Source organism: Gracilinanus agilis, chromosome 1, assembly GCF_016433145.1.
Source record: "Gracilinanus agilis isolate LMUSP501 chromosome 1, AgileGrace, whole genome shotgun sequence".
Lineage (NCBI taxonomy): Eukaryota > Metazoa > Chordata > Mammalia > Didelphimorphia > Didelphidae > Gracilinanus > Gracilinanus agilis.
In genome coordinates, this window is record NC_058130.1 from 622,785,737 (window position 1) to 622,812,913 (window position 27,177).

Here is a 27,177-nt window from a genome sequence, read left to right on the forward strand (position 1 = left end):
TATGACCATGAGATTGGATATATGGGTTAAATTCAGTTAGAAATATCCTTTGTAAAATTGTATATTATACTTAATGGAGACCAAAATTCAGTATCATTTTATAATACATTTGAACTGGCAAAATTAGATACATTTTTTTAGAACACCATTTGGTACCATCATTTACTTATATGAACCTGACCCAATCATACAATTTTTTGGATCCTTAGTTTTTTAATCTGTAAAATGGAGACACTACCTACCTCAGGAAAAGGTTGTGAGGAAAGCCCTTAAAAGTCATTAAGAACAATAGAAATTGCAATTATTGACTCTGTAACCCCAGAAAGTAATTTAATCTTTCAATGCTTTAGAACCGTGATGGGCAAACTACAGCTCACGGGCCAGATGTGGCCCCCTGAAATGTTCTATCCGACCAATGAGACATTTTTCCTAATCTGACGGATATAATGAGTAGGATACAGTACAATGAAACTTCGAAGACTGACAGATGAGCATTTCCTTTCCTTTGGCCCCCTCTTTAAAAAGTTTGCTCATCACTGCTTTAGGCATTTCTTTAAGACTATAAGTTATAGAGCAGTTGCCAGTCTGCTAGAAGGTCAATAAAATCATAGATCCTCCCCAAATCCCTCCCTTTCCTTCAAATAAATAAACAACATATTAATATCTGGAATGATAATAACAGGTCAAATTTGGTCCTTGTGTAGCAATCTAAAGTGGATCCTTGTCCAACAGTAATAATATGAGCCATATTTTATAATATTTTATGCTTCCAAAGCACTTTCCATATATTATCTCATTTGATCTTTATTTTACTCTACAATGTAGATAATGCAAGTGTATTCATCCCTATTTTCTAGATAAGGAAAGTGGAAAGAACCAAAAGGAAAATCCCCCTGGTGTTTTGGAAACACCACCATTATGGTGTTATGGAATTAAAATTTTCTTGGTGGCATTCATTTTGATAGGAACTAAACAAGCACAGAACATTTTATGTACCTTGCTTGGGGACAGTCTAGTTGGGGACAAATCTACATACAACCTCCATCCAGCCCTGCTTCTATTGTCTCAAAAGTAGATTAGATCAAAGCTTCTTCATTAGGATGCCCTAGACTAAGTCACTGTAATCTGTGTTTGCCTCAATTTCTTCATCTATTAAAATAGGCTATTTCCCACACAATGAGAATAGTCCAGTGCCTGCACATAATAAACTCTATAAATATGTGAGCTTTTATTATTTTGTGGCTAGATTTTTCTCTGACTTTAAGGTGGAAAAACCTTTTCTGATAAATATTTGGAAAATCACCAATTTGGTGATACATAACTCTGACCTGAAGGACTACCTGCATCTCTAAAAAGAGCTAGAAGTTTCATTTATTTATATGTAATATATATTATATATACAATTCAGACAGAAAAATCAAGTTTGTGCTCTATCCCTGAATGTCCTTCTTACCATAATACTAGCAGTATTCCTAGTAATCAAGCACAGAATCCAAGCTTTGCAATTTAATGCTCGTGACCTTGGGCAAGTTATTTAATCTTGTAGGGCCTCTTAACCCTTTTGGTCCTCACACAGCCTGGTGAAGCCCAAGAACCCCTTCTCAGATGTTTTTAAATGCATAAAATGAAACAAAATATTACAAAGGAAATCAATGATACTGACATATATATACATATATATATATATATATATTTTTTTTTTAGGTTCTTGGTTCAGGTTAAGGCTCTCTGTCTTAGGGACTCAATTTCCTTCTCTGTAATAGGAGTGAATTAGAAAATATGATTTAAGAAATTCAGTCCATCTCTAACCCCTAGGATCTTGTTCTTTGAACTATTTTAAATGAAAGAAAACATTACATTTCTTGGGACACAAAGCAAATCGTTTCTACCATGTATTAGTAACCCGTGATAATACATTTTAAATAGATCCTGCAGAGGGTGTTTTTATAGGTTATTTTTCTTAGCTCTAATGCTCCATTGTGTGCAAAGGCCTCTTAGAAAATTGAAAATAAAAGCCTTTCCTTACTGATTTTGTCATTTTCCATTTGTCAAACATTGATTTCCCCCCCTTGTGTATCTAATGGAGGTTGAAATTAGCATTCTTTTTTGTTTGTTTTTGTTTATTCCTTATTTGTACACTCTCATCATCATTTTTCAAGCTGTCAGTGAGCTCTGGGGATATCTTTGGCGAGTTAACTAATGCTCTGGAGCCAGCAGAAGGAACACACATTGGATAGATTCTACCTCAGTGTTGACTTGTTATGCTACATTGCCTATTGTTGAATAAATATGGTCCTAAAATGATAAGATTTTAATGTTTTGCTCCTCCCAACTTCATAAGAAAGTTCTTTCACATAGTGTTTGGGTTTAGAGATACTAGAGTGCCATATCTTTTGGCAAATGCCTCACATGCAAACAGAACCCTTACATAACCAGTAAGAGACTTTGGATAGTTTGTTATAAAAATAGACCCCTCCATGATGAAGTGATGGCTAACCTTTTAGAGATGGAGTGCCAGGCCCCTCCCCCCAAACCAATAAAATTTTATTGTTGTTCAGTTGTTTCAGTTATGTCTGATTTTTTATGACCCCACTTGGCATTTTCTTGGCAAAGGTACTGGAGTAGTGTGCCATTTCCTTCTCCAGTTCATTTTACAATTGAGGAAACAGAGGCAAATAGAATTAAGTGACTTGCCACAGTCACACAGCTATTAAGTGTCTGAGGTTGGATTTGAACTCATGTTTCTTCTTAAATCTAAGCCCAGTATTCTATCCATTGAGCCACAAGTTTTATTGTACAGGTATACAAAAATAGGCAGAGCTAGATTTGGACCACAGGCTATTGTTTGGTAACCTATTAGCCCAAATCTTTGGGAATTTCCTACCATTTCCCACTTACTATTTTGTCTCCTCCTCTTAAAAATTCCAGTCTAGGCTGGACTATCAGTATGTCACTCAGGTATATGATATCACAGATGATGTCAGTTATCAGCCAGTATCTCATATTTTTTGATGTTTGATACGGAAAAACTAGGCGCATTGGAATAAACCAGCAGTTCCAGTTATAAGCAACAGTGACCAACAGGAGCCACAAGACATAGGAGACATCTAGGAAAAAAAATAAGATGAATAATACAATTGGTATGAAATAATAAAATAATTTCTTATTATTATCTTTTGAGGGGTGTTTGAAATCTGAGGGGATTTTCATTGCAGAATCACAAAATAATTTATATCATAAATATGTACTAGATTTTTGGCTCAATTCTTCATATATGCACACAATACATAATACAACATATCATATGTAGATATAATATATGGGTATTAAGAAAAAGAATTCGCAAAATAGCTTTAATTGTCCCTTCAAAAATGGGAGAACATTCTTTCAGTTTCCTATTACCTTCTCAGAGGTGGCCATATTATTTATCATGACAAGACCAAGTTAAAACCAGGAATGGGCCATGGAGAAACCACTAATTGACATAACTGCATCCATTAATTTGGTCACTAAACCGTAGGACTGCTCTGAATAGGTGGCAAGGGTATGGACTGTCTGAAGGGGAAACCAAACCTGAGGAAGAGCCAGTCCAGTAGTGCTCCTATATATCCTCAGTTTATTTTTAAGGAATTACTGGCAATGTCATTCAGCATGTCAGCAAAATGTACATGAAAGAACATTAGATTTGTTGCCAGATTTGAGTTTGTCTGGGTACTATTACCTTGGTGACCTCTTTAAGTCTCTTTCTATACCTGGGTTTCAGTTTCTTTAGCTGCCAAATGAAGAGATTGGACTTAATGATCTTTAAGAGGGCTTTTGTAAAAATTTTTTTGAGGGTGAGAGAAATCTTCAGTGATTTAGTTGGTTGAGGAAATTCCAACACCCTATATACCCTTACCTGTAGTATTAAGAGAGTTACCTAAGGTTATTATATAGTTAAGTGACTTGCTCATAGGCACTCAGCTACCATGTCAGAGTCAGAACTTGAATTCAGATCCTTTTGATGCCAAGGCTGACTATTTGTTATATCATGTTGCCCTTACACTGAGGAATAGGATTCTTTTTTTTTTTTTTTAGTTTGTAACAAACTAGGATTTATTTATTATTATTTTTTTAATTTTTAAGATTTTTATTTAATTAATTTGGAACATTTCCCCATGGTTATAGGATTCATGCTCTATCCCTCTCTTCCTCCCACCCCCTCCCACAGCTGATACACAATTCCATTGGATTTTACATGTGTCATTGATCAAGACCTATTTCCATATTATTGATATTTGCACTAGGGTGCTCATTTTGAGTCAGTATTCCTAATTATATTCCCATCCTCCCATGTGATCAGACAGTTGTTTTTCTTCTGTGTTTTTACTCCCACAGTTCTTCCTCTGAATGTGAATAGTGTTCGTTCTCATAGGTCCCTCATAGTTGTCCTGGATCATTGCATTGTTGTTGCTAGTAGAGAAGTCCTTTACATTGGATTGTACCACAGTGTATCAGTCTCTGTGTATAATGCTCTCCTGGACTTGCCCCTTTCACTCTGCATCAGTTCCTGGAGGTCGTTCCAGTCATTTAGTCCAGTGATGGGCAAACTATGGCCTGTGGGCCAGATGCAGCCCCCTGAAATGTTCTATCCTGCAGCAGGACATTATTCCTAATCTGACAAATACAATGAGTAGGATACAATAGAATGAAACTTTGAAAGAGTTGCCTTAAAAACAGACTGACAGATGATCATTTCCTTTCCTTTGGGCCCCTCTTTAAAAAGTTTGCCCGTCACTGATTTAGTCCAATCCCTTTATTTGATAGATGCAGAAAACTGAGTGAGCTTTGTATTTAAAGCAATTAAGGTGAGGTGACTGCATCTTGGTTATCTTTTGAAAGCTATTGTAAGAAAAATATTATATGTGCTCTCAGGAGTCTATGATTAGGATGAACGATATATGAACTCTATATGAAGTTTAAATGCTGCTTCCTGGAGAAATGTAAACTCTTGGGTTAGGATAGGTCAAAGACAAAAAATCCTCAGTGGATCATGGTCTTATGCCGAGGACTTTCTTGATTCCTTCCCAGACCATAGTTGTCATTTCCTCCTCTCAAAATTCCACTGTATATCCTTTGTGTAGATTTCAAATATATTTATATTTGTGTACGAGTTGTTTCCCTTGATAGTCCATCAGAATTTATTAGGCTTATGCTGAGCCTCGAGATACAAAGAAAAGTAAAAGACAGTCCTTACCCTCAAGGAACTCACAGTCTAATGATTGAATGCAATCTCTGTGAAGGCAAAGACAGTTTCATTTTTGTCTTTGCAACACCTAACAGATGCTTGCTAAATGATTAATTACTCAGTCAGTCTTCCTTAGTGGGGTGGGAAGTTCTAGTATGGATGGCACCCATTTACCTGTTTGTGAATCTATACTGGTTGGCAGTTTCATCTTCTTCAGATACTCTTTCAATGGGACCTTCTTGAATTTGCAACACATCATGTCACAGTAGTGTTCCTCTTCTCTGTTAACCTCATCTTCTCCTGGGTGAAGAGGACCTGCAGGTGCAGCTTAATTCCCCATAAAAGAAGGAAAACCATCCTTAAGGCTTAGATGTGATTAATCTCCATCCTTTCCAATCTATGCTTCCTATCACTGTCAAATTATTATTCCTAAAGCACAGATCACCCCTTACCCTCCATTACCAGTCTACAATGGCTCCCTATTGACTCGAGAGTAGAATACAAACTTCTCTGTAAGGCTTTATAAAGCTTTTCACGATCCGGTTTACACCTATCTTCCTAGTATTATTTTACATCATTCTTCACACATGCTCTCTTACAGTCAAGTTATTCTAACTATCTTCTATATTTGATATTCCACCTTCTTCCTCTTTAACTTTCAATTAAGTGTTTATCCTTTTTGGGAATAGCTTTCCTCCTTACTGAGACAAGGTAGTATCTTTAGCTTCCTTCAAAGAAAAGTCCCAGGGCTGCCTCCTACAAAAGGCATTTCCTGATCCCCTACTTATTAGCATTATCTCTATTATGAATTACTTCATATTACTTTGCACATCCTGTGTACTTACTTATATTCCTGCCCCAAAGTGGGCTATATTCCCTTAAGGAAAGAGACTTTTATTTTTGTCTTTGTGTAATCAATATTTGTTGAATACGAATGAATTGTTTTACTTATGGTCATAAAAATTCACCACTATAAATATTTTTAGAGGACATACTACATGTTTAGTATTAAGAACTAAGTTTGGAGGTAGGTAGAAAGGGTAGAAAATAATTAGCGATAGAATGATTTCTACTCTTAGGGATCATAGATTCTAACTGTAGTCTATATCTAAAATGTTTCTCCAAGTACCTCTGATCTAAATTTCTTTGTCATTCTACTTCGACGAAAAATACTTACCAGCTTTGGGACTGGCTTCAGGGGAAGATAAATCTCCCTCTTCCAACTTTTTCTTATAGTGGGCAGTTCTTTGACGCAGCCTACTAGCAAGATCTTGGAGTCGAGTTTCAGCATACTTACTTGCAACAGGGCTCTGATTTGGCTTTTTTTCTGTGCTAAATAAGCAAAAGAGAAAAGGCATTTAGAGATGGGCCAGCTAATTGGTACATAAGGAGAAAAACGCATTTTCTCTAACAGGCTGTATCTTCCTTAAATATTCCAGGTTTTTTCTCTCTAGATCTAGATGCTTTTTTTTTTTTTTGGCAGAAAAGGAAACTGAAAACCAGAGAGATTAAGTGACCTGTCACTTGGCAAACTGATGTGTGATAGCTGAGCCTAGAACCCAGGTCTTCAGACTGCCTGTTCAGTGTTGTTTTTCCCCTGCATTGCCTTATCTTCCTTGTGGTCCTTGCATAGCAATGGCCCTATGCGAATTGCTATCAAATTGTGTCAAAGTTGAAGAGAAAATATTGACTCCTATCAGTTATAGCCAGTGTTCTTTCTTAGACGTTCCTTTAGAAAGAGAAGACACATAAACAATGGGCTAATAATTAGTACAGGGCTTCTTCACAAAGAATAATTTTGTAAAGATTAGAAGCTTACGATTACTTATCTCTGGGTCTCCCTCAGCACCTAGCATGGTGCTTTGCTTATGGCAGACCCAAAATAAGAGATGGATAAATAAATAAGTGAATAAAAAAGCTGGAATCTAAAAAAATGATGGTTCTTTCTATTGCTACTCTTACTTGATCTTACCCATAGACTTGTATCGCTCTTTACATTCTTTCCACATTAATCCGTGACTTTCCCTTTACTATCCCAAAGGTCAGGATTTCCCCAAGACTCAACATCACTAGTAACAACAACAAATGAGTTATTACATGCTGATCATTATGCTATGTATGGGATGAGAAATTAAATCTAGTCATTACCTGCTCTCTTGGAGCTTACAGTCTAGTGGTGGAATATTTTCCTACTTCCTATGGGAAGAGAGAAATGTGATAGTCAGTCAGTTAATTAACATTAATTAAGTACCTGCCAGCACTGTAAAAAGCTCAAGAGATACAAAGAAAGGCAAAAAACAGAATGTGTTGTCAGGGAGCTCACAGTTTAATGGGGGAGACAATGTGCAAACCCTGATGAATGTAAACACAGAATAAGTTGGAATAGTGGCAGGGAAAAGGCACCTTACTATTAGTTCTACTTTTGGAGAAATCACACACCTGCCACATTTGATTTGGTTCCTTAATCAAAACATATCCTAAAAATATCTATTTTGGCCCACTTTGAAATAAAGGGTCGAAATGAGACTTGCTTCAAGATATCAGTCGAAAAAAAGGATTGGGAAAGGCTTCTTCAAGAAGATGGGGCTTCAGCTAAAACTTGAGGGAAGCCAGGGAAGCTACAAGGTGGAGATGAAGAGAGAGAGGGTTTGAGGCATGAGGGAAAGCCAGTGAAACCTCAGAGAAGAGAAATGGAGTGTCCTGAGCAAGGAACAAGAAGGCCAGTGCCACTGGATCAGAGTATATGGAAGGGGTTTAGAAAGACAAGAGGAAACCAGAGTATGAAGAGCTTTGAAAGCCAAGCAGAGGATTTCATATTTGATCCTATAGGTAATAGGGGACCAGAGATTGCTGTGATACAAGATAACATAGGATAATTGCAAAATAGAGGTTTGAGCCAATTGTTATGTGCATTCCAGATGGTAAAGATCTTTGTCTACTGTAGGAATCAGAGAAGACATTATGGAGGTGGTAAAAGATGAATTAGATGTCAAAGGATGGTTATGAACTCAGTAGGTAGAGAGAGAGGGGAGAGCATTTTAAGGCTAGGGAGCAGCATGAATAGATGTGCCCAAATGAGAAAGTGCAAATGTGTTCAGTGTATGGCCAGTGCTTAGTTAGTCATGGCCTTAGAAAGTATGGAAAGGAGAACAATGAGATAAGAATATAGTTGAGTGACTCCAGGTTATGGAAAGACTTGAAGGTTAGGCAAAAGACTGTGAACTTCCCCTGCCTGAATGGCAGTAGGAAGCTATTCAAAAGTTTTGAGCAGAGGGGTGACATGACCAGCTCAATAAACAAAAAGGATAAGTTTGGCAGCTGTGTGAAGGATGAATTAAAGGAGAAAGAGAGTAGAAAATAGGAGTTATTGTGATACTCTAAAAGGGTTATGGCTGTCATTAAATCCAGGTCATGCTGAGCTTAGCCTCATTTCTTTTTTTTGGACAGTGTTAATAGCCTCATAGATTAGGGAAATGTTGTAATTATATTTTAATTAACTGTGTTTGACAATTTTTTCATAATAATCTTATGCAAAGGATAAATGAGGGTAAGTTGAATATAGTTAGATGGATTTGGAACTTGGAGAATAAACAGAACTAATGAATAGTTATAAACTGGTTAGTGTCAATTGCCATTGTTTCTGTGTTTTAATAAAGAGGAGTTGACTGCAAATAAGATTCTAATCAGTCTTAGAGAATAATATTTTGTTTATTAGGGTACTCTGGCAAAATCTTTTATTTTCTTATACTTTCAGTGTGTTGTAGGCCAAAAAATAAGAACTATTTAAAAAGAGACATAATTTTATTGTTAAAGTTTTGTTTTAAAAACCAGTCTTTGGAATAAAAGTCTCCAGTGCAGTGTCCTAAGGATCTATGTTTGGCTCCATGGAGTAGCATCATAGCTTTGGGAGCTCAAAGCCCAGAATTGCTAAGGAGGTCACATGACTGGTCAGACAGAGAATACAGGGGACTCATTGCTGGCATTGGGTACAGCTGGCACTGATTAGAAACTCTACTGTCCATTTGAAGTTTTGGGTCACAGTTTGAGGGAGGAGAAGAGTGCTAGTGGTTGGTCACAAGGGAGAGGGGCCATAGTCATGATTCTAAAGGAGGAAGCAGTACTACTGCTTGTAGCTAGAGGGCCCTAGGGTCACTCCCTGGATGGAGTGAAGACCAGGAAAACAATGACCACACCTTTCCCAGCATCATACCATGTTGGAAGTCCTCAAAACTTGTATCCCTCCAGAACTAGCTCTGAAGTAGCAGCATGAAAAAAACCCTGAACCTTGAGATGCTGCTTCCTCACCCCTAGCTATAGTTCAAAGTAAAAAAAAAATATTGAAAAAAAGAGAAAACAAACAAATGAAAAAGAATTTGACCATAGAAAGCTACGAGGGTGGCAAGGAAGACCTAAACATAAACTCAGAGGAAGACAATAATGTGAAAACAGATACAAAAAAGCCTCAAAGAAAAATTCTAATTGAACACAAGCCCAACAAGGATTCCTGGAAGAGTTAAAGAGATGTGATGAAGAAAAAATTAGGAAAAGAAATGAGAGTGATAGAAGACAATTATGACAAGAGAAGTAATAGCTTGGTAAAAGCACACACACACACACACACACACACATACACACACACGCACGCACGCACGCATAACATGCTGAAGAAAACAATCTTAAAAAGCAGAACTGGCCAAATGGAAAATGAGGTATAAATGCTCACTGAAGAAAGCAATTTCTTCAAAGATAGAGCTGAACAAATGGAAACTAATGACTCCATGAGAAATCAAGGAACAATAAAACAAAGTCAAAAGAATGAAAAAAAAATAGAAGAAAATGTGAAATATAAGAAAAGCAATTGACCTTGAAAATAGATTGGTGAGAGAGAATTTAGAAGCTAGATGATTCAATAGATAGTAAGGCCTAGAATTGGGAGATCCTATATTCGAATCTGACACCAGACACTTTCTAACTATGTGACCCTGGGCAATTATCACTTAACCCCAGTGGCCAGCTCTCACCACACTTCTGCCTTGGAGCCAATACTAATATTGTCCCTAAGACAGAAGGTAAGGGTTAAAAGCATCAGTCTCCCATCATTACCATCACTCACTGTCTTTGCTTCTTTGAATATGCTCTGATTGAAGTTGTAGAAAATCATGTAGCTGTTCTGATGGGGCCACTACAATTGAATGCTATTCAGCCTCCACTGGACCCTCACTTCTGCTATGCAGGCGTAATATATCTCCCTTATCAGCTCACAATGCCATTCTCCACATGGGCTCTTTGAAACCTTTTCATTTTGCCTGTCCTGCTGCAATCTCTCTGCTGGCCTCTAATCTTACATCTCCAACTGCCTTTCAGATTGTCTCAAATGGATGTCCAGCAGACATCTTAAAGCCAATATGTTCAAAACAGGGTTCATTATCTTTCCCCCAAACCCTCTTACAACTTTGAAGTTTTTTTTCACCCTCGGGGGCACCACCATCTTCTCAGTCTCCCAGATTCACAACTGTAATAGACAACAATGTATTCCCAGTCCTTCTAGGTTCAAAAATTCAAAGACATTCTCAACTTTTCACTTTTTCTCATTTCCCTTTTCTGATATTGAATATGCCTCCTTCTTTCCTCTGATACTACCACTACCCTAATTTAGGTCATCACCTCATGTTTAGTCTATTGTCACAGCCTGCTGGTTGGTCTATTTGCTTCTAGTTTCTCCTCACTCCAATCCATCCTCTTTTCAGCTATCAAAGTGATTTTCCCAAAGCATGGATCTGATCATGTTCCCTTCCTCATGAACCTTCCACCAACAAACTAATGGCTCCCCTTGTTTCCAGGACTAAATATAAATTTCTCTTTTTGGCATTCAGGGCCCTTCATAACCAATCTTTCCTCAGTCCCACGTACTCTGCAATTCACTGACACTATCTTTTTTCTGTTCGGCTAACAAGACACTCAATCTCTGGGCTCCAGGCATTTTCTCTGGCTGTCTCCCATGCGTGTAATGCTTTTCCTCCTCATTTCTGCCTCCTGACTTCCTTCAAGTCCCAACTAAAATTCTGTCTTACACTGGAATATTTTCCCAACCCCTTTTAATCCTAGTATCTTCCCTTTGTTAATTATTTCTTACTTATCTTGTATATAGCTTATGTATACACTTCTTCTTTCCATCATGTTTACTAGCCTTTTGAGGTCAGGGACTGTTTTTAACTTCTTTGTGTTTCCTCAGTGCTTAGCACAGTGCTTGGCACATAGTAGGCTCTCAATAAATATTTGATAGACTAACTGACTTATCAAAAGCTGGCTTCTCAGCCATATGATCTAGCTTCTCACACTTCAGATAAGGGCCTGATAATGTATGGTGACTCATTTCTTAGACTGAGAAACTTCAAATTCACATTTCTGCCAGATATGATGCAAACTGTTTTTATGCAATGGTCCCAGAGTCCCAAAATATTTTTTAATTCTGAGTTTCTCAGCAATAAACTTCCAACTTCCTAAAAACAGTCCAGTATAAATTAGGTACTAGGAAACAATTCACTGAAGCCATCAGTCAGTCTACTTTTGTTTGAGAGAGAGGCTCCTTTCAGGTTCTGATAGGTTATAAGGACCTATTTTATTTTAGATACTCGGAACTCTTTACTTCTTCTTAAGCCGCTTTTCTCTATAATGGATCTCCTTTTCCTACTCCTTTCAGTAAATAAAATACTTGCAGAAGTTAGGGTCATTATTTACATATAGATTTTGTAGTCTCCTAGAGAGAGGTAACAATTCTAGGCATGGGACTGCATGGATGGCCAAAGTAGAAGTGTGGAGTGACACAAGAGGAAGGCCAAGAATACCCCCTTCAATAGTTCAGGTTGTTGTTCATCCTTTGTTAGAAGAGGACCAATAATATCATGGGATGATATCTTGACTTGTGTGTGAATTGGATTGAAGTGAGGCAGAATTGCATAGTCTAGTGGCAAGACAAAAGTCAGGTTGATTGATGATGGCCTGAGATGCAGTGGATGACCTTAGCATCTTTGATGTTTAACCAAGTTGTAAATTCTCCATAGCGTCTGCTTCTGCTGCCTTCATGACCATTTGAACATTTGAACAAAATTGTTCTCATTTACTTAATCTGCTGGGAGAAGTCTTCACATACTTGGGTAGACACCCCTCAAGTCATTAACAGGTCTGAGGCCTGTTGGTTACCATCAACCTAGTTTAGTCCATCTTCTAAGACATTCTACCAAGTTATCCTACCAAGGTACTTCTTGGGGCTATAGGCGAGAGATGGGTGAAAGGTGGATACTGATGGTGGATGACCAGCCCTGAAAAGGACTCAGTAAACCCTTACACACAGAGGTGCTAGTCCTCTCTGCACATTCCATTCATCCCTTGGTTCATATAATGGACAAGTGAAGGAGATAAAGGAGCAGATAGAGAAATGGGAGAATCAGGAGAATGTAGTATCTTTGAAGTAGAGGGAAGAATTTCTGTAGGAAGGAGATAACCAGAAATTTCAAGTACTATGGAGAGTGGGTTATGGAGCTGGGAAGTTTGGTGCTTGGAAGAGTTAAGGGTCATTTCATGATGGTGAAGCAGAACGATTACTGGCTCTGAAGTCAGAGAACCTGGGTTCAAATCCTGCTTTGAATCCTTGTTACTTGTCTGACTGTGGGCAAGTTGCAACCTCTCTGGACCTTGTTTTTCTCATCTTAAAAAAAGGCAGGTTGTACTAACTGGTCTCCAAAGTCCCTTAAATCTCCAGATCTATGATCAACTAGCCTTAGTCCTTTGTGTGAAGTAGGAGGCTAGTCATCATCACTTAAGTATGGTAGATGAAAGTCTGGTTAGAGACTTGAGAGGGATGAAAAAGTTCAGAGTAGTCACTTTGGGGAATGAGATAGGGGGCGATAATTGATCAATCATTGTTTCTTGGTTATGCATCCATTTTTCTTCCTCTGTCCTCTGTTGCTCTTCATTATCAGCTTCCGTAGACCCAAACCTGAAGTTTCACTGTTGGGTGTGGAATCTTTCTTAAGTGTGTCATTGAGAAATTTAAAGTGTGCCAAGGAATAATGAAGGCTGACATGTGCAGTCTAGCAGCATTCAATCTATTTCAAACAACATAGAAATGCCTGCAGTTACACCCTCATCCAAGGAAACAAATTACTTGATAAAGAAATCCCTATTCCCCCATCTATTATGCCAGTGATCCCATTTAAATTTTTTTTTACTTAGTATGCTTGAAAGTTCAGCATTCACTTGAAATTGAACAACCTTTCAAATGAATAACAAATAACTCTTTACTACAATAACATCTGTGCAGAATCTATTATCAAGGGATTATTGGAAACATTTTTAAAAGGAACCTACAACCACCAACATGAAATATAATCTCTTCCTGCTCAAAATAAAGTATCATAATTTGAGGCACATTCATCAAGTCTCCTCTGCTACACCCACCCTGTTTGTCTTTTTTTTAAAACAGAAACATCTGTTTAGTCAACTCAATTTTACTTTTTTTACCTTTTTTCCTTCATAATACTACTTAAAAAAAGAAAATACAGATGAAAAGTATGAGCATGTGCTAGCGGTGGGAGTGGAGGTGGAAGGAAGTTTTCATATAGAAAAAAAGACTGCTATGTCAGCAGGTAGCTGATGGAGAAAGAAGACAAAATTGTAGTGGCCAACACTGGGCTCTTGGAATGAAATAGATGGAATGTTGGAATGCTTTTTAACAGGGCTCCTAGCAATGAACTCAGGTAGGTTTCCACAGTGCAAACTGATGTGAAGAGTTGGCAGGTTTCTGGCCAATTAGAGATCAGCAGATAATCCAAGGGAAAAAAGCCAATCACATTGGCACTTAGACTATCTAGATTGGCTGCCCATGTAGTTTGAATTTATTGGTTAATGGCCAAACTGTCACTCCACTTTGTGTATTCCATAGACCTGGCCTGACTTCCTTAGAGCATCTGCATGCTTAAGTGAAATATGACTAAAAAGAGAGAAAAAATGAGGATGAGGGGTTGGTTAGGGAAACACGTGTGGTTATTCATTTTGACTCAATTTATTATTTTTTTCTTACTGATGTTAACAGCAGGTTCACACGATGGGGACTTGGAATGTGTCTGTATTCCTCAAATAGTGTTTTGGACAGCTATTCATTTCTGAGACATGTTTCTCAAGCCCATTTTCAGAAATAGTCGTTTCCTCCTACTAATTTTTTCCTGCCTTCCTGCCGGAGACCAAGTTTCTACAAAATTCTTTTTTGTCAGATTGATCTAAACTTTGCTGATTGATGGATATAATTGATGCGTATGTCCATTTGCTTCATCTCTTTCCAATTTCAATCGTCCAAATTCCCCTCAAATCTGCTCTTCTATTTTTTTTTGGTTTAAATAATAGACAAAGATGGAGCAGGAAAATACACTGCCCCTAATCTCTTTTTCTCCTTTGCTTGTAATTTTTTTTCTTTTTCTTTTGGTATGGATAGCTATCTGTTTTCTTCCATCATTCAGGTAATAATTGATAGTTCAAAGGCTGACTGACAAGTGGAGATCATTTCATAGAACTCAGTCTAGTTCCAGAAAAAGCTTTCACTAGTCTTTTAAAATCAATGATTTTTGTTGTTGTTGTTGATTTTTCTAATCTCTTTGAATGATGGAGTTGAAGAATAATAAAGAGGATTGACTTTTATTAAGCAAGAGCAGAGTCATAAGTAGGAATTTTAGAGCCTAGGCAAACAGCACAAATCTGGTTCTCATGATGGGGAAAGGAGGAGGAGGAAGGGCAGAGGAACAGAGAGCATACTATCTGATAGTATGAAGAATAACTATCAGTTATTCTTAGAACTTGGGTGCTAATCTTGGTTTTTTTATAGCTGCTGATGGACTCTCTGAGCCCTCTGAATCCATGCCCTGGAGCAAAGCTCCAGTCATCTTACTTGAGATATGATTTTGGGGAAAAGCAATATAGGCATGGTATAAATCTTAGAATTTAGGCAGTAAAGACATAACTCAACTCATCCCTTTCCCCCTGTTCACCTCTAAATGCTGCAGACATTTTGAGCTGTTTATCGCATTTGATTTTTGCATATGGTTATGTTTCTACACATTCATTTGTACATATGGTTATGTGCATATGGATGAAGATGCATAATTTCCTAAATGAAATTATTCCTGATCCTTGTAGAACAAGTTACAGTGCAATTATGTCTCCAGATACTGTTACTCTGGTGTTAGCTCTATTTCACAAGTCTTTTCTTCTTCTACTCAGTACGTGTTGGGGGTTGTATCCTTGCTGTTTATTTTCGTTGTGAGTGAATCAGATACAAGCGGCTCACAAATCTAGAGGTGCCTTTTATTACCTAGAATTCAGAGCTGCAAAACTGTAGCAAAATCAAAACACCACTAGTGATACAAACAGAGCTTATCTGGGAGATACCCTAATGCCTACTGAATGAATTGATGTAGGTAGATTGCTTGCCTCCCCCTCTACAAGGTGAGTTCCAGAGATCAGGGATATCTTTGCCTTTCTTTACATTCCTGTCACAATGGCTAGCTTGGAGTAGGCACTTAAAAATGTTTATTGACTGATGCATTAATGTATATGCTATATGCTTTAGGGTTGGTTATTGACATTCATACTTGAAGAGGACCAAAATGACATTGCTAGGTGATGTCTTTTGAATTGGGCATAAATTGGATTTCATTGAGGCAGCGTTGCACAGTCATCAGCCTCACTCTCTCTTAGAGTCATCAAAATCTATGGCAAGACGAAAGTCAAGATGCCTGGTGATGGCTCAGGATGCAGTGGATTATCTTGGCATCTTCAATGTCTCACCGGGCTCTAAGCATTCCACGGTGTCTGCTTGAGCTGTTTTTGTGGCCATTGGAGCAATATTCTCATTCATCCCTTCTGCTGTGGGAAGTCTTCATATGCTTAGAGTAGGCATCCCTCTAATTCACCAGCAGTTTCGAAGGCTGCCATTTACCCCCAACCTGGTTTAGCCTCTCTGTTGGGAGAGCTTTACAGGAGTGTGGCCACTGCACATGCTTCAGCTTCTTGGAGTCAGAGGTGAGAGCTGAATGCCAGGTGGACACCAAAGGTAGATGAGCAGCCCTGAAAAGGGTTCAGCAGGCCCTCACACCAGAGGAGCTAGTCTTACCTGAACACTATATACTTATATATAACATAGTAGATTCAGAGTGGTGAGATGCAAAATGTCAAACACATCAGATGGCCTGCAGACTGCATTGCCCTGGGAACACTCTTTATTGTAGAAGGAATCAGATTAAAATGAAATTGGGAAATAACTAACAAAACAAATGTTAATAAATAAACTAAAGAAAATAAATAAATATGCCAGAATGTTAAATATATTAATTATATATTAAATATTTAAGAATATTTAAGAATATTCTTAATAATAAAGAATAATAAGAATATTAAATATATAATAAAAATAAAAGGACATAGATAATGACATTTTGTGGTTTTTAAGTCAATATGTAGCCTGTGGGGATCATTATGACCTCCATTTCTATTTGATTTTGACACAGCCTTGGAATCAAGAAGACTGAGGTTTAAGGATTTCCTCTTACATGTAATAGCTGGGTACCTCTGGAAAAGTCAATCAACTTCTTAGTGCCCAAGGAAACTCTTTATTTATAGTCTCAAGATTATTCTTAATCTTGAGTTTTTTCATAATCTCAAGATTATAAATTGCAGAACACATGCTAATCTGCATAGGCAAAATAAATTTGCATCATATATCAGTGAGATGATAGTTCTGGTCCCCCCAAAATATATAGGTAAACCTCTACTGGGAAGGGACGGGGCACAGTAGGTAGAGTATCAGGTCTGGAGTCAGGAGTACTCATCTTTCTGAGTTAAAATTTGGCCTGAGACACTTTCTAGCTTTTTGTGGGAGAAGGAAATGACCAACCATTCCAGTATCGTTGCAAAGAAAACTCCAAAAGGGATCATGAAGAGTCAGACATGACTGAAATGACTGAGAAACCACAGAAGTACCTTATGCATCTTGCAAATATTTGACTATACACTATTAAATTTTTGTCTTTGTTTGATGATGGCTACTTTATTTTTTCTCTGATTTCTTAAATTAGTTATTATTGACCGGGGTAAATGTTTTCTAAGGTGAATCTTTATATTTTCTTTCTTTCTTTCTAACTCCCAAAATTAGTAAATTCTTTAACAACTCTAAAATGTAGTTACTCATTTTTGGATTCATTTCTGCCTATCTAGGGCAGTTCATTGTTGGTTAGGATCTCTAAGCCTGGATTGATGACTGGATCACCTCCATAATCTACTTTCAGTTTAATTCAATAAATATTTGTAGGCTGTTTTCCATTGTGCTGGGCTGCTGAGAGAGCCTCAGAGATCTTGCCAGCCACACTGGCATATGAAGGCAGGAATCTGGAACAAAAGGGTTTAAGGAATAGGGCATAACCCCTCCTGAAGTCTCTTAGCTTTTTTGTTCTATTTCATGCTTTTGCAATGGAAACACTACCTTTATAACAAATAATTCCACATGGAAGGAATAATTAACATTAAGCAGACATAATACACATTGCATATGAAACAATAAAAATTACAAACTTTTGGATGATCAAAAGGATATTTGAAAGCATCTATAATTTCAACTATCAGATCTATAATTTCAACTATCAGATCTATTTATATAATAGATAATACTGCAAAATGGTTTTTTGTTTGATATTCAGAAAATTATTTGAAGGAAATGTGCTTACAAACATTAAGAATGCATGAAAAATGCTAAATTATTTTAGATTAAAATTAACATCCTTTCATTGTCATGGTAGGATCAGAAGATCTTGGGAGTAGAGAAAAAACTGGCCATGAAGACTCACAAAGTTCTTTTGAGGTTTCTTTGTCAGAGTTCTCTGATGCAAAATATGCCACCATATCTAATAAATGGCCCAGAACAAAAGTAAGTATAACCTCTGGACAAGATTAAGTCTGTCTTTTGAACTTTCCCCTGCTAATAGGATCTATATTTATTGTGAAAGATGTAATATCATTTTGCTATGGAAAACGGAGAACAGGATGATTGACACTCAACAGTTTTAGAATTTAGAACCAACCCAGATGTCATGAGCCAGGAGGCAAAAACAGTTACTGCCAGGACTATAAAAGAGAGAAATTTGAACAAGAAGCTCTCTTATTCCTGAGAAGGGAACTGGGTTGGTTGGGTGGGTAGGCCAAACCAAATCTCTCTGTTTCCTGTTCCAATAGTTATCACATTCTCACCTTCTGGACAAAGCTGTGCTATATATTAGTCATTTGAACACCAAGGAAAAACAACATCAACACTCAATCAATCTGGTTAAGGCCAAAGGTGCCTGACCCTGGGTGCCACAGAGAGGAGAAACCTCTCCAGCAGACAGTCTCAAACCTGATTACTCTGATTAACAAACCTGATCATCGATCATCCAGTAGTTTAGTGAAGCTTTCCTAACACCTCTTTCCTTCAACCCTGTTCCTTCCCTAAGTTTGTTATAATTAAATCCTAAAAGCTTACTTAGGTGAATGTCATCATTGTCCTAAGGATCGTTGATCATATCTTTTGGATCTGAGGGAAAGGGTTTGCTCAAGCAAAGTCAAATCACAGTCATTGGCCTTATCCACTTAGTCTTAGCATTATCTATCAACTTAAACCCAGGATAAGCATTCAGAGAAGCTGTGTGATCCAATTCACAGCTTCACACTTGATCACTTATTCCTGAGCACAGTTGCCTGGGAGCTGGGAGTTTAGCTGAGTTTCAAATACTTTGTGGGATCTGGTGTTCACTACCACAACTTGGTTTTCATCTAGGCTTCCCATCTTCACTCAGCTCAGGTTCTTATACTATCAGAGGACCTTGGGCCACCTCTCCATCAGACCCTATCCTGTAGCACCCTCCCACATATAACAGAGATGAAGGTAAGAAAGATGGTGGACAGGATCCTCTCAATGAATCACTAATGGAGTCAGGGAGCCTTTCCATCAAACCAAGTTAAGTTTCATGTTGCCAACTTAAACTCCATTTCAGAGAGAGGAGTGAGACAATCCTTGTTTTGATTGGTTAAAACCTGCTTGAATTATTAGGATAATTGGTTTTATAAATTGCATGTTCTGATTAGCCACCTTTCCAGTTAAGATGGTAATTCTCAAATTCTCAATTCTCAAATGAATTCTCAATTCAGCCAATGGTGAACGAGGGGAGGGACCATCTTTGCATCAGGGACTAGGATAAAAGAAGACTGCCTGTGACAGTTGTAACACTGGCTTGTGAGTACCCATTCTTTTAAGGATGAAATAAAAGAGCCTTTGACACACTGATGCCAAGTTCAGAATTCTTTCGAGTACGTGGTTCTTCCTCTCATTTATATCTCAAGCCTCTAACTGATTTAGAGTAAAAAAAAAATAATTATTTTTTAACCTCGTGTAGTAATCCTATGTCCTTCAAACTCCTTTCAGTTGGTACTGCCAAAGAAATCCAAAAGGAGCTTAGTGAGTCCGGAGGCATGACTTGCTTTCCTTCAAGTGGTTTATACTAAAATTAATAGGGAAAGGGAAACAAGAACAACAAAAACCAGAAAGATTTATCACCTTTTACATGAAAGTATGCTCAGTGACCAATCTCCCAAGTTTTGAACCATTCTATGAGTAAGACAAAATGCCTTCCTTCAAAGAGCTTTCTACCTAAAGAAATATAACATAAGCAAAAAATTATATATGCAGTATGTATATATATATGTGTGTATATATACAGTACAAATACAAAGGAGATCTATGATAAGTGACATAAAAGACTTATGAATAAAGTGCAGAGAAAGGAGAAATTACTCCTGATCCAGTGTGGTGTGTTCGGAGTGGTTCAGCGAAGGATTCATGGAAGAGGTGACATTGGTAGAGGCAGCTAACCCTGGATCTGGAATAAGAAAGACCTGAGTTCAAATGTAGCCTCAGAAACTAGCTGTGTGACACTGGACAAGTCACCTAACCTCTGTCACGATTTCCTTATCTGTGAAATGGGGATAATAGAGCATCTTCCTCCCAGGGTTGTTATGAAAAGCAGAGGAGGAAATCATTCTAAAGAACTTATCCACGCACTTAGTAAGTGCTATATAAATGTTAGCTATTATTATTTGCTCTGGGCTTTGAGGAATGGGTAAGATTATCACAGGCAGAAGGAGAAGGCAATATAATGAACATTCGTATTAACATGATTATTAATATTTTAATAGTTCAATGGTTCTAATTAAACAAATAAGCAATAGGATTAGGGCTTGTGAACCCCAGGATACTCCTTGATTGTGTCTTAGGTGCCAAAGTCTTTACTGCAATTGAAGAAAGTGCTGAGCATGCTGGGTGGGCCTCCTGGGGCTAGCAGGAAATCAGCAGTAATCCCAAAGCTCAGAATACAAATAGTATTGTTTGCTCTCACTGCTTCTGACACTGAAGCAAGATGAAAACGAGAGGGAGCGATTTGGGGAAAAATAGCTAAGCAGCCACAGAACCGTCCATTGTCTCTAAGCTAAAGTCAGCTTATAAAGAAGTTCCAATTCCAAACCCGTCATCTGGCTTGTATTAGATCCCCTTTGCTAAGTTCAAAGGTTTGTCATGGTTGTTACTTTGACAATCCTCTTAATCTTCCAATCACAACAGGTGGTGAATCCTCTAATCTTCCTTCCCAGCCTTGCTGAAATGACTGTCAGTCAGGGCCAAGGATAGAGTTCTCAGATGGAGGCATTAGATTGAAATTTGAATTTTGTTTTCCGCCTGAGCCAGATTTGGGAACTCTAGGTGAGGACGGGGGCTTCAAAGAGCTAGTTAATTCCTTTAATTTCTCAGCTGAATAATACAAAGAGGGTTGATCACACTGACTTTTTTTTTTTAACTGCTGTTTAAAAAATCAAAACGAAAAGCAGAGGCTTCTAAAACTAATTACCACAGAGCAAAGATAGTCTAGGAGATGCAGCATTTTAGAGTATAATCTCACTTAACATAGTCACACATCTGGAACCCTGGAGCCATGGGGTTTTCTTACTTGGGAATGATTAACTCTGTTCTATCTTGGGCATCTTTACAATTTATCTCAGGAATTATTGAAGTACACTGCTTGCCATTTTCAAGCACTTATAAACTCAACATGATTTACTTAAACGTTAGGTAATTTATACCTAGGGAATTTCCCTGAATATTATCTTCAACCATTTTTTTCCCTCTCCTCTACAGCTATAGTTTTTTGGTAAGAAGAAATAAAAAGTTTTTTTTTCCCTTTTCCTGTCTGCATTTATGTAGCTATGTATTTATTTATTTATGTATTCATTCATTAATTCACTTACCTACTTATCTATCTGTCTTTCTATCTATTTAACTATCTATTTTACTGTCAGAAATTGTCACTAGTTCAAGCTTGTACTACAACTGAAAGTCATAGATTTCAAACATAGACTTTTAAACTTTATTCTAATTGATAGTTTCAGCCTCTTTGCCACAAACCTTTCTCCCCGAGCTGTCAACAATGAAGGATACTAACTGATCTAAGTTCTATCTCTTTTTATTTCTCAAGTCTCTACTCTAACCATAATCCTCCTCAACACACTTAGTGGAGCTGTTAATGAGTGTTAGAATAGCCATAGTTTGGTCCAGAAGGCAAGAGGAAGCTGTGGCCTGGATAATGTACAAATTGGACAATTATCTCCTGGATAATCAGTGTTATATTTAGGGTAATGGGAAAATATAGACCATGAAAAGAAACACGATATACATATGTTAAATCTCAGCTTCTCCTAGCAGTTTCTCCTTGAAAATTGGAAAATGTATTTTTGTTTATACTTTCTAGTGGGTGGTCAGTGAAAGTGGATTTCATTTTCTTTATTCTCAGTAGTCCTGATCTCCAGATTCTCCAAACCTTGATCTGATTTTAGAACGCCAATTACAGTTCATTCTTTTTAGATTTGGCTGTAAATTGTCAGTAAAGAGATTTTCATTTAACAATTTAACAAACACTAGGAGGTGGCCAAAGGCTTGGCACTTTCTTCTCTCAGAAAGATTAAGAAGAAAATCCTGAAAGTTGGAAATATGAAAGACGTATAAAGTCAACAGATGCCATTTCAGTGTATGTAGCTCAATGGAAAAGATCACTGACTTTGGAGTTCAAATCCAACCTGTGACATTTATTTCTGTGTGACCTTGGAGAAGTGGTGTAGTCTCCTTAAGCCCAAGTTTACTATTTAATAAAAATAAAGGATTTTTGTACTAAAGGGCTTCTGAGGTCCCCTCTAATTCTATTTCTGTAATCTTTTCGATGTCTTATTTTTAAATTTTATTGCATTATTTTGTTTTTGCATAGTTTCATTTCCCAAGCTTCCTCAAACTATTCCTTAAAATAAAGAATCAAAAAGGACAAAAAAATAGTTCATCAAAATTAATAAATAAAATATTAAACAAATTCCTTGTTTCCCATTTCTGCAAAGGATAATGCATTCTTATATTGGAGGCAGCTAGGTGGCAAAGAAGATAGAGTGCTGCATTTGGAGTCAAGAAGAACAGTCCTTCCTTAAACACTGAGTAGCCATGTGACCCCGGGTAAGTCATCTAATATCTTCCAGCCTCTGTTTTCTCGTCTGTAAAATGAGATCAATAATAAAACCTACCTCATTTACCTCTTGGGTGGAACATATGAAATTATTTATGTAAATACCTTTGCAAATCTAAGAGGGCTTTATAAATGCTAGGTAGTATTATTTTTATATGACCCCTCTTTGTAACCAAGCTTGGTTCTTATAACTTCTCATTCTTGGGTTTCATTTATTTTACTACTGTTTTAAAGTTTTCATTTATATTGTTGTAGACATTGTATATGTAGTTTTCTTGATTTGCTTATTTCACTTTTCATAAGTTCATATTTTCCCATGCTTTTCTGAATGGCTCATATGCATTATTTCTTGCAGCGCAGTAATATAGCCCATTACATTTGTGAGAATTTATTTTTTATATACTATATTAATTCCTATATATTAGAGAGAATTGCTGTGTATTCCCATGTCTGGGATCTTGATCAGAGATACTATCTAGTTGGCTGCTTTTTTGCATTTTCTTTGTTTTGGGGAATCGCAAGGAATATCTTCCTTTTGAACAGAATTTAGTTAATAAATGACAGAGACAAGGGTTCATTTTTGGTGATTTGTTCACCTGTGGGGATGGGGAGGACTGTATAGGTTGATGTATTACTTCTTAATTAGCTATCACCAATTAAAGATGTCTTGGGATGGTCAAGAAAGGGGCTGAATGAACTCTTAAAAATCTATTTAGTAGACTGCCTGACCCAGCTCAGGTCTGGAGACAGCCATGGAGACTTCTGTCACTTTATCAGTTATGATGTTGGCCTACCCAATAAACCTGATGTCCAATAGTCTTATATTCTTCGCCAAAAATAAGTCTCTCAAGATAATTTCAATCATAACACATTCAACACGTTTCCATTTGCTTTGGAAGGATGATCTTGCTTGTTATGATACATGCTGTAGGCAAGGCAGATTTATCTCTTTGGAGGTCCTCTAGTACAATGTCCTACTCAGTGAAGCTTAGAACGCTACCTCATGGAGAGTCATCAAACTTTTCCTTGAAGAAGGGGTCATAACTGATTACTGAAAGTATCAGAAGAACTTCATCATGTACTGCCTCCGTGAACCTTCACCTCTAAGATTACTTTCAATTTACTCTGTATTTTTCTTTTATGGGAACCAGAAATATTCAAGTTCATATCCAGTTTCAGATGCTCTCTAGCAAGTCTATTTGTCTCTGTCTGCCTTAGTTTCCTCATCTGTAAAATGAGGATAATAATAGCCCCTTCCTCCCAGGGTTGTTATGAGGATCAAAGGAGATAATAGTTGTAATGCACAATGCTTGACACATAAGGACTATATAAACGTTATCTAATACATATTTTATATTTCTATAAAATATTTGTTACACATTATTATTTGTATATCTACATACACACATATACATACACATGTGTATATCTATCTATGTACCTGTATGTGCTTTTAGAAATACTCAGTGTATTTTACTTTCCCATTCCCATAAATACCTGGACATGTTCAATGCCCTCTCAATCTTATATGGCAAATTGTTCCTGGAATTCTACTTCCTAATTCAAAATATTTTTCTGTAAGAGCTATATTCTTTCTTGGGTTTTACCTAAAGTTTGTTTTAAAAAATGCCTCCTCTAATTACATTCCTCATCCTGACCCATACAAGGCAACACAATCTTTATAATTTGTAGTATAAACCATTAGGGTCCCCTTGTCCATACTGCTGCTTTGTTCTCAAAGAAAATTTTTTATTGCTTCTCTCCATATGTAGAGTCTTATCAGAAGAGTAAAGAGTGCATGTGTAGTACTGGAGGACTCTGGTACTTTTTAAATTGTAAAAAAGAAAGTGCATTGGTTACGTACAGCTTATTTCTTGTCTAATCAACCTTCGCTTCTCCTTTGTTGTGATTCTTCTCTGATAATCTATTGGTTTGCCAAGAACATTCAGAAAAAGGCTGCTGATGTGGTACTGCCCTGTTTAGCAGCAGAGGGCACTGTGAGTACACTTTCTATGGTTCCTAAAATGAGCAGAGCTTGGGGGAAGGAACAAATGTGTAGTTCTGTACAGAGCTAAGTCTTTGTTGTGACTGACTGCTGCTCAAAATAACCCTTTTCTTTCTTAACGCCATCCATATTTTTGTTTAGCAGAGGTGTAGAATGGGACAGAATGTTTCTTATCCCACATTCCTAGGCCCAGTCCTAAACACAAACATTGATACAGGGTGTGTTGAGAGTGCACAGGCACATTTAATATTTTTTTGGTAGTTCATGTTTTATTTCTTTTGTTTTTAATTTAAAAAATTCAGTTAAATGAAGTTTTTCTTTAGTTCAATGGATAAAAATATATGCTTTTTGACTGAATATTCAATAATTGTTCTCCTTAAAAATATTCTGAGTATGCACCCTATTTAGATTTGCTCTGTGTTCTTACAACTTTATGCTGCCCATTCATCCATCAGCAAACTACTATGTGCTAGGCTAGTTAGGTTCTTGTGATACTAAAAACAAAAACAGACTCAAACCATATACATACAAAAACCCGAAGGAGCTTATATCATGTTCTATTGCCAAGATAATGGTTTCTCCTTATTTTAATATCAATTGTAGTTTTTACTCACATTAAAGGACAGTGTTGTCTACTGGGTTGAGTATAGCATGGGAGAAAATATGAATCTGTAGTACAGCAGTGTAAATTGAAATTCTAGGTTCCCAAAGTTCAAATTTAGAATTCCCTTGGTTATGGAGGTTATAGGAAAAGTCTCAGTTTATTTAAATTCTTGCATATGTGAATGGCTATTAGGAATGGCCTCTCAAGAATTCTTCTGTCCTCACTTTCTGTTTTAGAGATTTCTTTCCTTTTCTGCCGCCCTCCTTCCCATTTCCCCTATTTCTATACATCCTGCTACTGCCTGGGTCTACCCCTGTTCTCCCAATATCATGTTATACACTTCGCCTGCTTGTAATATTATGGAATGTTCAGTATTGGGGCTAAGGGAGGGATGGATAAATCCTTGAATGAATGAAAAAATACATATCAAGCATTATTTGTCAGGCACTGTGCTTAAATTTGCAGGTACAAATATAAAAAAAGAGAGATAGTACCTGCCCTCAAGGAGCTGACATTCTTGTGGGGGGAAGACAACACATAAAAGGGAGTAGTGGCCAGGGAAGGGATTTTTGGCCTTAGAAGTCACAGGGAATAGTGAGTTGATGGGTAAGTTAGTCAACTGACATCCCTTTTCCAGATTCTAGAGTACGTTTGATTTGATTATCATGGCCAGAGCAAGAGGTGGAAGCAGGGCAGGGAAAAATATTTGCAAGTATGAAAATGCAAGATGGCCTGGGTTAGTGGCTGGATGGCTGAATGGGATATGAAAATGAAGCAAACCCTTATGGTCATCTTTCTTCCATTCAACTGTCCAACTTCCATTGGTCAATGAAAAACATTCATCAGCCATTTCTTGGCAATTTGAGGCTACAAGTTTTTTTTCTGTGCTTTGGTTACCAGTTCTTTCCTTCAGCCTAATTAAAAAAAATCTTAGGTATCTTTCATATCCAAGTTGTGGGTTTTGAACTTCTCTCTCTGAGCACTTACCCCACCTCTCCTACATTGGAACTTGATAATTTCTTCCTATTCGTATCTTATCAAATTTCTGATGGCAAATAATTTTACCTCTCAGTGTCTCAGTTTTCCCATATGTAAAATAAGCTAGCTGGATTAGGTGATTGCTAATATCCCTCCTAGATCTACCTAGGATCCTACCATTTCTCCAGCTTACAATGTTCTCATCATCCTCTGAACTCCCACAGTACTTAAGAGCCTATACCACATAGTTTGGCATCTCCAACTTTGATTCTGATACATACTGTCAGTGTGATCCTGTGTAAGTAAGTCACTTAGTAGCTAATAAAATAATAGCTAATATTTATGTTGCACCTACTATGTGCTAGGCACTGTGCTAAGCATTTTACAATCATTATCTCATTATACTTATTATCTTGTTAGATCCTCACAACTGTAAGAAAGAAATAGGTTCTTCCAAAATGCTTCAAACCTATTTCCCTCTTACACAACAGCTCAGGTCTTCCTGACTCCAGGCCAGATGCTCTATCCATTGTGCCACTAGCTGCCTAAAATTCTTAGTGCTTAATATTATAAATTACAATGCAGGCATGTTGTTGATCTCCCTTGGGAGGGAGAGTTTCTGATACCCGTGATACTATCAACCAGTTAATCATCATTGATTCTTTTCTTCTTCTTCTTCTTCTTCTTCTTCTTCTTCTTCTTCTTCTTCTTCTTCTTCTTCTTCTTCTTCTTCTTCTTC

General features: G+C 37.3%; 1 protein-coding gene across 1 annotated transcript in view; it reads right to left on the reverse strand.

Moving 5' to 3' along the window:
• CNGB3 (cyclic nucleotide gated channel subunit beta 3) overlaps positions 1–27,177 on the reverse strand; it is a 171,208-nt gene that overhangs the window by 83,174 nt on the left and 60,857 nt on the right. The window contains exons 4-6 of the mRNA XM_044683791.1: positions 6,405–6,559; positions 5,402–5,554; positions 2,899–3,107 (exon numbers count right to left, since the gene is read on the reverse strand). Coding sequence (XP_044539726.1) covers positions 2,899–3,107; positions 5,402–5,554; positions 6,405–6,559 — 517 coding nt within the window. The remainder of the gene's footprint in view (positions 1–2,898; positions 3,108–5,401; positions 5,555–6,404; positions 6,560–27,177) is intronic.